Source organism: Sus scrofa, chromosome 10, assembly GCF_000003025.6.
Source record: "Sus scrofa isolate TJ Tabasco breed Duroc chromosome 10, Sscrofa11.1, whole genome shotgun sequence".
Lineage (NCBI taxonomy): Eukaryota > Metazoa > Chordata > Mammalia > Artiodactyla > Suidae > Sus > Sus scrofa.
In genome coordinates, this window is record NC_010452.4 from 32,568,377 (window position 1) to 32,580,885 (window position 12,509).

The window sequence follows — 12,509 nt, forward strand, 5'->3', positions numbered from 1 at the left end:
TATATCCACTTTTGTATGTGACAAAATCAGATTTTCTTCAACATGAGACAAGTTACAACTTTTCTATCAATCTACCCTTTAACACTAAATGTGAGTTCCAACCTTCTCCTTTGGAGAAAAGGGCACAATTCTGAGCAGTAACAAAATAAAAGAGTTCCCATTTTGACTCAGCGGTAACAAACCCGACTAGTATCCACAAGAATGTGGGTTTGATCCTTGGCCTCACTCAGTGGGTTAAGGATCCAGCATTGCCATGAGATGCGGTATAGGTCACTGATGTGGTTCAACTCTGGTGTTGCTATGGTGTAGGCCTGTAATCACAGCTCAGATTCAAGCCCTAGCCTGGGAATTTCCCTGTGCTGTGGTGAGGCCCTTAAAAAAAAAAAAAAAAAAAAAAAAAAAAAAAAAAAAAAACGAAAAAGAAAAAGAATTGTGGGATTAAAACCTATAGGTTTAAAAATGACAAATCTCCACCTTCTGCCTGAACTTCCAAAACAAATTATGCCCCAGTTACTAAAGTACCACGGAGGAGTTCCCCTCATGGCACAGCTGAAACAAATCTGACTAGGAACCATGAGGTTGCGGGTACACTCCCTGGCCTCACTCAACAGGTTAAGGATTCGGCGTTGCCGTGAGCTGTGGTGTAGGTCGAAAACGTGGCTCGGATCTGGCACTGCTGTGGCCCTGGCATAGGCTGGCAGCAACAGGTCCGATTAGACCCCTAGCCTGGGAACCTCCATATGCCATGGGTGTAGCCCTAAAAAGAGACAAAAAAATAAAATAAAATAAAATAAAGTACCACCGAGGCTGAAGAAACAACCCCAAATAGTCAAACCATGGAACACACAAGAACCAAACTTCAGGGCAGAAGGAGATGGAGAGGAGAAGGCAGGGAGAAGACAGAAGATATAAGCAACTTTCAAAAAATTAAGAAAGGTCATAGGAAAAAGTCAAAAGGTACAATGAAAGCAAGCCTTTAAAAAGTACAAACACAAGAAGACATGGCTGCACAGAAGAAAAAAAAGTGATTTGGCAAGAAAACATCATTCACATGATACACATTATCTTTCTGAAGAAAAAGACCAAAAAGATGCAGGGAGGAACAATTAACCAAATCAGGTGCAAAATTAATAATCCCTGTCCCCAGAAAAATAACCAGAATTACATATACCTAATGTAAGCAAGGTCAACTTGGTCATGCCCCATCCTGCCTTAAACCTTGAAAAGAAGGTGAGAGTGGCAACTGCTAGGTAGAATTTAGAATCTATGGAGTTTTAATTTGGGGGGCTTTAAAAGGCTTAAAGAGTTCCTGTTGTGGCTCAGTAGGTTAAGCACCCAACACAGTGTCCATGAGGATGCAGGTTCCATCCCTGCCCCTCACTCAGTGGGTTAAGGATCCTGCGCTGCTACAAGCTGCAGTGTACATTGCAGATGTGGCTCGGATCTGGCACTGCTGTGGCTGTGGTGTGGACTGCAGCTATAACTCCAATTTGACCCCTAGACCAAGAACTTCCATGTACAGCCATTAAAAAAAAAAAAAGAAAGGCTTACCATGGGACCTGTATTTGGAGGTGATGATTCTTCTGTGCACATAGACAAGACAGAGAGGGAAGGCATCTGGGAAGGGGCTGGGGTTGGCACCTCTGTGCCACTGTCCAAGTTCAAAGCTGAAAGCCCAAGAGTATGATGCCCATTGAGCTCACTGGCACTGCTTTGGGTGGAAGGCTTTAGGGAATTCCGGAGCGTGCCACTGCGGAGGCAGGATGTGCTATGGAAAGTGCTTGCCATCTTGGCTGTCTTCTGACTGCTGTCATCAGAGTCAAGTTTCGGGAACGACAGAGACTTGATATTGCTTACTGCAGGGATAGGGGGGAGGGACACTTTGGAAGACAGCGACATCTTTTCACAGTTGCCCAACTGTGGTAAGGTTACAAAGCCATTGGGTTTGTGAAGAGGCTTGAAATCTAGGGTTGCCCGCTCCAGGGATGCCAGGACCTCCTCATCCTGTAACACTGACCCTGAGCCGCCTCTAGGCAAGTTACTGTCCAACAACTGAGCCATGATGGGTCCAGTGGTTCCTACCAGAATGTTTCTCAGCTCCTCCTTCTCATCAATAGTTTTTAACTCCAGATTATCAAATGGGTCTTCCTCACACTCGAAATCAGCAGGATTGAAATCTGCCTTTGTGTGGGGAGGGCTGAGAACTTTCTGTTTCGTGGCACTGCTGCTGACCCGAGTTGGGGTGAGGATGCTGTTGTGCTGTAAGCTGGCAAGGATGGGATTGATAGGAGGTGGCATTATGGCTGCACCGGGAGTCTTGGAGAAGCTCAGTTTGCTGTCTCCCTCTGGGCCACTCTTAGAATTCACTTTAGCTTCTGCTTCCTCAGCCTTGCGTTCTGCTTCCCATTGGGCCTCTTGGATTTTCTTAATATCTTCAGCCCACTCAATGGTTTTCTTTTCCAAAGAGAAGTCATACTGCAAAGGTATATCAGAGAAAGGTGTGAAACCAGGTAGCTGCCCCTCCCCTGCTCAGTCCTCCCCATCCAATTCACTTCTTCCTCACTCTACTACAAGAGAACGAGGCAAACTAGTATTCGATCCCCACTTAGGAAAACTAAGGTTTCTAAATTATATGATTTAATCAAAATATGTTCCTTGGTTACTTCTAGAAATGAACTAGAAAGAGCTCCCTCCACCTCTAAACCAGGTCAAATGTATCTTGCCACCTACCTTACCTCTTCCCCCTCAAGCCATTTCCCTTCCTAGATTTCTTCTTTGGTGGCTCAGGCAGAATTCAGCCACCTCCTTTATAAAACTTTCCTGATGGCCCATTCCTCTCTCTGAACTCTCACATAGCATCTGTCTCTATCATTTGATGATGAGCACATGTGGCCACATATAGCTTTAATCTTTCTCTAAACATTCCCCCAACACTGTTACAAGCCTCTTGTGGGCAGCAGCTGGGCTTTAGACCTTCTAAAAGTCTCCACTATCTAGCACAATACCCTAAATAGATCCTGTGCTCAATAATAACAACAGCTTCTAATAAGGAGCACTTACAAGGTGCCATGCATGATCCTAAGCATTTTCAATGTATTAACTCTCTAGGTTTTCTCAACAATCCACTGAAGCAGGTAACTATTGGGATCCTCACTTTCCAAGGACTATGTCCAAGGTCATAAAGCTGTTAAATACTAGACGCTGGATCTGAACCCAGACAGTCTGACAACAGATTGACAACTACCAAATTATAATAAACACTGTACTCTAAATGCAGGAAAACTGCTTAGAAATCTAGACTTGGTTAAAAATTAAGATTTTACAGTGCAGACAAAAAAACAAAAACATCCTGATTAAAAAATGGCCAGAGGATCTGAATAGACATTCTTCCAAAGAAGACATACAGATGGCCAAAAGGCACATGAAAAGATGTTCAACATCACTAATTATCAGGGAAATGCAAGTCAAAAATCACAAACAGGTTATCACTTCATATTCATTGAAACGGCTAATATCAAAAAGGCAGGGAGTTCTCTGCTATGGTGCAATGGGTTAAGAAACCAACTTCAGCAGCTCGGGTCACTGCAGAGACGCAAGTTTGACTCCCAGCCTCGCACGGTGGGTTAAAGGATCCAGCATTGCCTCAGCTCTGGTATAGGTCACAGCTTCAGCTCAGATTCAATATCTGGCCTAGGAACTTCCATATGCCATGGGTGTGGCCATTAAAAAAAAAAAAAAAAGGCAAGAAAAGTGTTGTAAAGGATCTGGAGGAAAGGGAACCTTCACATTACACTATTGGCTAGTGTGTAAATTGGAGCAGCCACTATGGCAAATAGTATGGAAACTCCTCAAAACATTAAGAACAGAATTACCACATGATCTAGCAATTCCACTTCTGGGTATTCATCCAAACAATACAAAAAGACTAATTCAAAAAGATATCTGCACCCCTGTGTTCATCACTATTTATAACACCAAGATATGGATACAACCTAAGTGCCCACTGTCAGATGAACAGATAAAGATGTGATGTGTGTCATGTATAGCTATATATAGATATATACAACACACAATGGAATACCACTCAGCCATAAAAACTAAAAAAACAAAAACAAAAAACGATGAAACCTAACCATTTACAATAACATGGACAGACCTTGAAGGTATTATGCTAATTGAAATTAAGTCAGAAGGTGAAAGACAAATACTGCATGATTTTACACATGTGGAATGTATAAACATATGCACATAGACACACATACATGCAAACAAAACACAAACACAGAGAAAAGATTAGTCGTTATGGGGCATAGGACAAAAACCGGGTAAAAGGGATCAATAGTATGGTAGATCCCCTTTACCCAATAGCAGAAAAAATTAAAAGAAATATTACAATGAAAAAGTAAGAATGTGGTTTGAGTATACAGTAATAAATAGTAGTAGCATCTAACATTTATGGAGTACCGGGAATTATAAAATGCCATTATTTTACTTAGTCCTTATAACAACCTTAATTATCCCCATTTTACAGATAAAATGAAGGCTTGAAGATTTTAATAAATCTTCACAAGATAAGAGTTCCCATCGTGGCTCAGTGGTTAACGAATCCAACTAGGAACCATGAGGTTGCAGGTTAGATTCCTGGCCTTGCTCAGTGGGTTAAGGATCCGGCGTTGGCTCAAGCTATGGTATAGGTCGCAGACACGGCTCGGATCCCATGTTGCTATGGCTCTGGCATAGGCCGGCAGCTACAACTCTGATTAGACAGACCCCTAGCCTGGGAACCTCCATACGCCGCAGGAGCAGTCCTAGAATAGGCAAAAGGACAAAAAAAAAAAAAAAAAAAAAAAGAAAGAAATCTTCACAAGATAACACAGCTATTACATGGCAATTCCAGCCCATGAATGAGTGAACCAGAATCTGTTCTAAACCGTGACACTAAGGACCACCCTCACCACATTCAATGAAGACTTTCTAGACCCTGGGTGCAAGGCTTTATGTATGTTTTACTGGCTCGCTTTGATTATTTTTAATCTGAAATCTCAAGTATGTACTGTCATACAAAGGCAAATAAATATGAAAAAGTTATGGAAGCTTCAAGGTATTTGTCTAGGGCTCTGGGTCTGACTCTTCTCTGGATATATAGGGAGCCAGCATCAATATTACCCCAATAACACAGCCAAATTCCTTATGGAGACGCCAGGCAGTCATAGTTTAAGGGTGTTATTGGTAATTAGAGAAGAAAAACATTTCACCTAGCCCACACAGGAATGGAGCATGGAGCCTGGATCTCCTCTTCTGTTATTTGTGGGTGCTATGAGTCTGAGAGGGACAGTACCAAGCATTTAACAGTGCTTCACACTTGATCAGATAAACAGAAAATTCCCAGCAAAGCCTACAATGGTAACAGTCAGGACTCTAAACAAGTTTTCTGAATGAATCAATGAGGCAGTGAATATGAGAACAAGTGAAATAAGATGGTGTTTTTAAAATCATATTGCTAATAGTATCCTGCACACAGAGAGGTATTTACTGACTACTTCTTGCCAATAAAAAAGTCACCAGGCAAACAGAAAAAGGTAAAACTTCATAAGGGAAATCTCTATCTCTTCTAGTCCAATGAAGTCTCCATACGCAAAAGGAGTATCAATTCAGTATTCAAAAACATGTAAGATATTCAACATTAGTAATTAGGGGAAAAGATGGTAATAAACTGGCAAGGACGTGCAGAATCTGGAACTTTCACGCAGTGTAGGGAAGATTCTAAAATGGTGCAGCCACTGTGGAAAACAATCTGGCAATTCCTTAAAAGGTTAAACATAGTTACCATATGACCTAGCAATTCCACTCCTACATACATACCAAGAAAAACTGAAAATACTTGTCCACACAAAAACCTATATACAAATGTTCATAGCAGTACTATTCATAATAGCCAAAAATTGGAAAGTAAAATAAAAAATGTCTATGAACTGATGAATGGATAAACAAAACGTGGTATATCAATACAAAGGAAAATTAGCCATAAAAATGAAGTACCAATACTTCATTCACACAACATGAATAAAACTTGAAAGCGTTATGCTAAGTAAAATAAGCCAGTCACCTATATATTTATATATAGTCATATATAAAAGACTAAATATTATATTATTCTATCCACATGATATTCCAGAAGAGGCAAATTCATAGAGACAAAAAGTAGATTTAGTGGTTGCCAGGGGCTGGGGAAAGGGAAAATAGGGATTGACTGCTAATGGGCACTGGGTTTCTTTTTGGGGTGATGAAAACATTCTGGAATTAGATGGTAATGATGGTTATACAACTCTGAATATACTATAAAAACATTTATTTGTATAACCTAAAAGGGAAATTTTTTGTTATGTGAATTATATATCAATAAAGCTGTTATTTAGGAGTTCCCGTCATGGCGCAGCAGAAATGAATCTGAATAGGAACCATGAGGTTGCAGGTTCGATCCCTGGCCTTGCCCAGTGGGTTAAGGACCCAGTGTTACCATGAGCTGTGGCATAAGGTACAGATGTGGATCGGATCCTGCGTTGCTGTGGCTGTGGTATAGGGTGGCAGCTGTAGCTCCGATTAGACCCCTAGCCTAGGAACGCCCATATGCCATGGGTGCAGCCCTAAAAAATAAATAAAGAAAGAAAGCTGTTATTTAAAAAATTGTATCCTGCTGAATAGCATTGAGAACTATGTCTAGATACTCATGTCGCAACAGAAGAAAGGGTGGGGGAAAAAAACTGTAACTGCAATGTATACATCTAAGGATGACCTGACCCCCTTGCTGTACAGTGGGAAAATAATAAAAAAAAAAAAAAAGGTTAAGACAGTAAAAAAAAAAAAAAAAAATTGTAAACTGAGTTTTCCCTCTAAAATTTCTCACTACAAACAGACTGGAAAATAAAGAATATATTTTAGAATAATATGAGAATACCTTAGCATATCCCACTTCTTTATTAGGAAGTTGTATTTTAAAAAAAAATCTAAAGTCACAGGAAGAAGTGTTCAGGTGAGTAGTGTACTTTTCTGTTTTTCCATGTAACTCCTCTAAACTGTAAGCTCCGTGAGGACTGTGATTAAGACATTTATCTCTATCCTCAGCCCCTAGCAGAGCATCACTCAAAAGCAGGTACTCAATAAATGTGTACTGAAGAAAGGAAGTCACATAACATGGGGCTATTTGCTGCTTTCAAGAAGTAGTTTTATACATTTATAAATAACTGAGCTTTAAAGATACAAGGGTTGAGAAAGGAGCTATTTAGGAGATGGTTTTTAAGCACAGTCTAGAAGAATAAATAGATTTTTAACAGGAAGACAGCTTTTAGTATAGTGAGAAAAAGAAGAATATTCCAACTGGAGATAACAGCTCATGAGAAAAAGCATGGTATGGACAGGTAATACACACAGTGACATATGACACACTGTTCATAGCTTGGTTTGGAGGAAATATGAAGGAGATGATGAGCTAAGATATTCATCCTTAACCCTGTGTCTAGACTTGATTCAATAAGGGTGGGTGAATCACTGTAACTTTTTTAAATTGAGGAATATTATTCTAGAAACAAAATGAAAAATAAGAGGAAAATGCTGTAAGCAGAGGGGGCAATTAAAGACGCTACTGCAATAGCTCAGGTGAAAAAAAATAAGATAAATTGAACCACAAAGGGAAGACAAACAGCAGAGAGAAAATACCATGTAACCTGAATGACCAAGAAGGTAATGAGGACATGAACAGAGAGAAGGAAAGAGGAGAAGCAGCAAGTCAGATAAGCAAAGGGGATTTGTTTTGGACAAGGCACAGAATTCCAGGAACACACAATCTAACAGATTAGACAAGATCTGTAACAAATACATAAACATATATAAATGCCTATGCAGGTGTGGACAAGCGAGTATATATGAGCATGCATGCCAATGAGACATGAGCCAAACAATAACAGGTGCTATCAGCAACAGAAATAAGAGATACGAGTTTTTTTCACTACATATCAAATTCTTACTCCTTAAATTTTTAAATGTACTAAACTTTAACTAAAAATTACCACTTACCTGTACTTCTCTGACAACCTGCAAACAATCAGGCAAGGAGAAGCCAATAGGTAGACCAACTTTAGCTGGTGTTTTGAATTTGTCTCCTATCTTAAATGGGACATCATCAAGGTAACTGAAAGTCCCTACAATCAAAAATAAAGTAGAAAATATCAGCAAAGAACTTATCATTTGTTTTGGTATAATCTTATGTCTAGGATATAACATTAATTTACACTACCCTAAGGCTAGAAGTTATAGAGTTTCTTCTCTGACGCTTACCTTCCCCTGACCCTAGATCTCTAACTCCTACTTGCGGCTATTTCATCTTAATTATTAGTATTATATTATACTTAGTATAAAAGCCAAAGTACTCATAACAGTCTAAAAGGCGACCCCAACACCCATTATTTCTCTTGCCCTGAACTCCTGACTCAATGCACCAGGTCAACCATGATACAGTCAAACCTACCTCAAAATTCTGTACTAAGGAGTTCCTGCTATGGCTCAGCGGAAATGAATCTGACTAGGATCCATGAGGACACAGATTTGATCCCTAGCCTCGCTCAGTGGGTTAAGGATCTGGTGGCAGCTGCGGCTTGGATCTGATGGTGTTATGTGGCTGTGGCATGAGCTGCAGCTGCAACTCCGATTTGACCCCAAGCCTGGGAACTTCCATGTGCTGCAGGTGCAGCCCTAAAAAGACAATTAAAAAAAAGAAAAGACTGCACTCCTCTATCTGGAACATTCTTTCCTCAGATATTCACGACTTATTCCCCCGCCTCCTTCAAGTCTTTGCTCAAATGTCACTTTCTAAGTGAGGCTTATTCTAACCACCCTATTTAAAATTACTACCACACCCTCACTGCAGTAATTCCACATTACTGTCTATCTTTTCTCCATAGCACTTATTACCTTTTAACATATTATATAATTTGCTTTTATTTATATTTATTGACTGTCTCGCCCAATGAAATCTAAGCTCCTGGTAGGCAAGTATTTAAATCTATTTTACTTGCTGATTTAGTCTCAAAACCTACAGCACTACCTGGCACATAAGAGGCACTTACTATATACAGCTGAATTGATGAGAGAATCTCCACAAAATAATCTCCTTGATTAGGATTTCTCTACTTGAGTAAGGATTATTTTTTAATTAATACATAGGATTACTCTGGGTGTGTGTGGGGGTGTGTGTGTGGGGGTGTGTGTGTCTTTTAGGCCTGCACCCACAGCATATGGAGGTTCCCAGGCTAGGGGTCCATTCAGAGCTGTAGCTGCCGGCCTGCACCACAGTCACAGCAACTGACGATCTGAGCCGCCTCTGTGACCTACACCACAGCTCATGGCAACGCCAGATTCTTAATCCACTGAGCGAAGCCAGGGCTCGAAACCGTGTCCTCATCGATGCTAGTCGGGTTTGTTAATCGCTGAGCCACGACAGGAACTCCTAGATTTGTTTTTAAGACTATATTCTGGAGAGAGAGAAATATTTAAGAAGCACAGCACTTATGAAAAAAGGAAAACCAGACAAGACCATGGGAATCAGAACAGGATTATCAGGAAACACAAGCCATACACAACTCAACTGCTTTAACTCTCTAAAAGTTCTCTGCCCATCACAGATGAGTAATAATACATAACACATAAAGGTCAAGACTATCATTGATCCATAGGATCAGACAAAATGAGAGTGGCTCCTGTATATGATTCTCACTAGGTATATATTCCAAACTAAGATTATGATTTCTTTTCTGGACCAGGTTTGGGGCTAACTTACTGACTGAAGCATCAGGGATAATGAAATATAGCTGATTAAAATAAATTTTGCTTTTTGCAGATTAGCAACTAGTAAAACAACGTTTGTTTCTAGGCTTCACACTAGTATATTTTCTTGAGCACAGGGACCGAGTAAGACAGTTACACCTCTTCCAGGAGAGAATGCTCTTCTAAAAACTCTGTAGATTTCAAGAGTTACCAAGCTCAAGATACATTCATAATCTTGTCATCTTTCCCATCTTCCAAGGTAGATACTGTTCTGATATACCTGAAACCCTCCCACAGGAAGAAGGCCCCTGCTCCCACCCTTGAAGGAGAGGTTGTTCTTTCCCATATATCTTCTAGCTAGAATTAAAACATTTTAACCATCTCTCACTCACCAAATTAAATCCACAACTGTGTTCAATTTAATAATTCTTCTGGTGCATAACCATAATTATTAACACTCTAGGAAAGTTTCCAATTGATCAATACCTTTATAAACGCTATTTCTTAGCTGGCAATGCCTGTCACATTCGCACCCTTATTCACTTGATTAATTATGTCTCATCCTTTAAGAATCGACTTAAGAACAACTCCCTTCTCAATCTCAGAACACCTGTTCATACCATCACCTCAGGTCTTATCACTCTGATTTATATTTATTTTCTTATACTCCACCTAGAGACTCTGATCAAGAATTTAAGTGTCCCTTAAGCTCAGTATAATGTCTGGCAGATGAGATATGCTCAATGAGAATAAATAAAAAAGACATGGTCTTATACTTCTCTTGTATTTAACTCTCACACACCAACTCATATTCAATTAATATTTATTAAAATTCAAAATGATTTACCTAAACTGGCAAAGCTAGTCATGAAACTGTTTTAACAGAGTACTCATGCAAGACAAGCATATTTCTTTTTTTGTTTGTTTTGTATTTTTTTAAGGCCACACCCACAGCATATGGAGGTTCCCAGGCTAGGGGTCCAATCAGAGCTGTAGCCGTCAGCCTACACCACAGCCACAGCAACATGGGATCCAAGCCACGTCTTCGATCTATACCACAGCTCACAGCAATGCCAGATCCTTAACCCACTGAGAAAGGCCAGGGATCGAGTCTGCAACTTCATCGTTCCTAGTTGGATTCGTTAACCACTGCGCCACGATGGGAACTCCAAGATAAACATATTTCTAAGGTTTGGGACAAAGTCACAAAAATGTAACAGGTGCCCCCCCCCCAAAAAAAGTATCAGGTGCCATCACAGCTTGCCAACAAAACTAAGAGTTGGTTGCAACACTAAAACCTTCTGCCATTTATAAAATGCTTTATATTGTAGAGATTAAAAGTAAAGCTCTTTTAATTTTAGAGAATTTTTATGTCTAAAAACAAGTGCTCAGATGTTGTCAAAAGTTAAGACTCTAACTTTAGCTAGTGCCCTAATTAAAAAAAAAAAAAAAGCTCAAACTAGCAGCTTTTTGTTTTACCCCCACTTTTTAGGGCCGCACCCACAACATATGGAGGTTCCCAGGCTAGGGGTCAAATCAGAGCTATAGCTGCCAGCCTATACCACAGCCACAGCAACGTGGGATCTGAGCCACCTTTGTCATCTACACCATAGCTCACAGCAACGACAGATCCCCAACCCACTGAACAAGGCCAGGATCAAACCCGCATCCTCATAGACACTAGTTGGATTCATTTCCGAGGCACCACAAAGGGAACTCCCTCAAACTAGTGTTTTCTAAGAAGCACTAGAATGTTTATGGTCAAGTTAATAACCACCAAATTAAATCTTTTAAGAAAATTTTAAGTATACATTTAAAGGGGATTAACTATATGACATAATATATTAGAAAAAATCCTATTTATAATTATACATGCATATATGACATATAAATATACAAAAACCTACCCACATTAATACTACCAAAATTTTCTTAAATGAACAGTTCTGTTATAGATTGGTAATGGGGAGCTGCGGGGGGAAAACTAAAAAAAGTACTATACTTAAGCTCTCTGAGCTAAATGATAGTATCTTTCACAAAAGGTATTGTTTCCTTGCCTACCTTTCAGTTAGGAACTATGACAGTAAGGACTTATATTCTATAAAATGAAACTAGGCCCTGGCTTAGGCCAGATCAAGGAAAACACCTTTAAATAACAGACATTTCCCCTCATTAGCACCAATTACAGGTAACTGCTTTAAAAAGCAGTTCTTCATTTCGACAACAAAGCCAATGCAGAGGTGATTTAGCACACTTCCTGACCTTCAGCCACCCCACCACTAAACTTTGTTAATAGGGAATGAGTAAATAGTTTTGTGATTACTGGGAGGAGGGGGTGGACTAAAGGGCAAAAAATTTTTGTATTTAAGAGAAAGCAAAAACAAAAAAAGCAACTTTTTGAATAATGGACAGAGAGTACCATAGTACAATGAATATGCTGCTGTGAGGATTACAAAGAAGATTTCTGCAAATATGACCAATCATACCAGAGGAACTATCTGTTTTTATCCAATATAACAGAATATCTACTTAAAGACATCAATTTCTATTGTTTCTCAATACATTTTGTAAATAGAGTCAATAAAAACTCAACCACCTGGCCCAGAGAATTAAACATTGTGGCTAATAACTTTCTGGCCAATCTCCAAATATCTATATTTTTTTATTACATGTAATATATACATACATTGCTT

The 12,509-nt window shown here is 39.5% G+C and overlaps 1 protein-coding gene across 8 annotated transcripts in view; it reads right to left on the bottom strand.

Moving 5' to 3' along the window:
• The window catches only part of UBAP1 (ubiquitin associated protein 1), a 73,858-nt gene that overhangs the window by 16,134 nt on the left and 45,215 nt on the right, over nt 1-12,509 (bottom strand). For 5 of the 8 annotated variants that reach the window (XM_021064048.1, NM_001267841.1, XM_021064049.1 and 2 more), the window contains 2 exon segments: nt 8,071-8,195; nt 1,552-2,475 (listed from right to left, as the gene is read on the bottom strand). In XM_021064048.1, coding sequence (XP_020919707.1) covers nt 1,552-2,475; nt 8,071-8,195 — 1,049 coding nt within the window. 8 annotated transcript variants of the gene reach the window in all.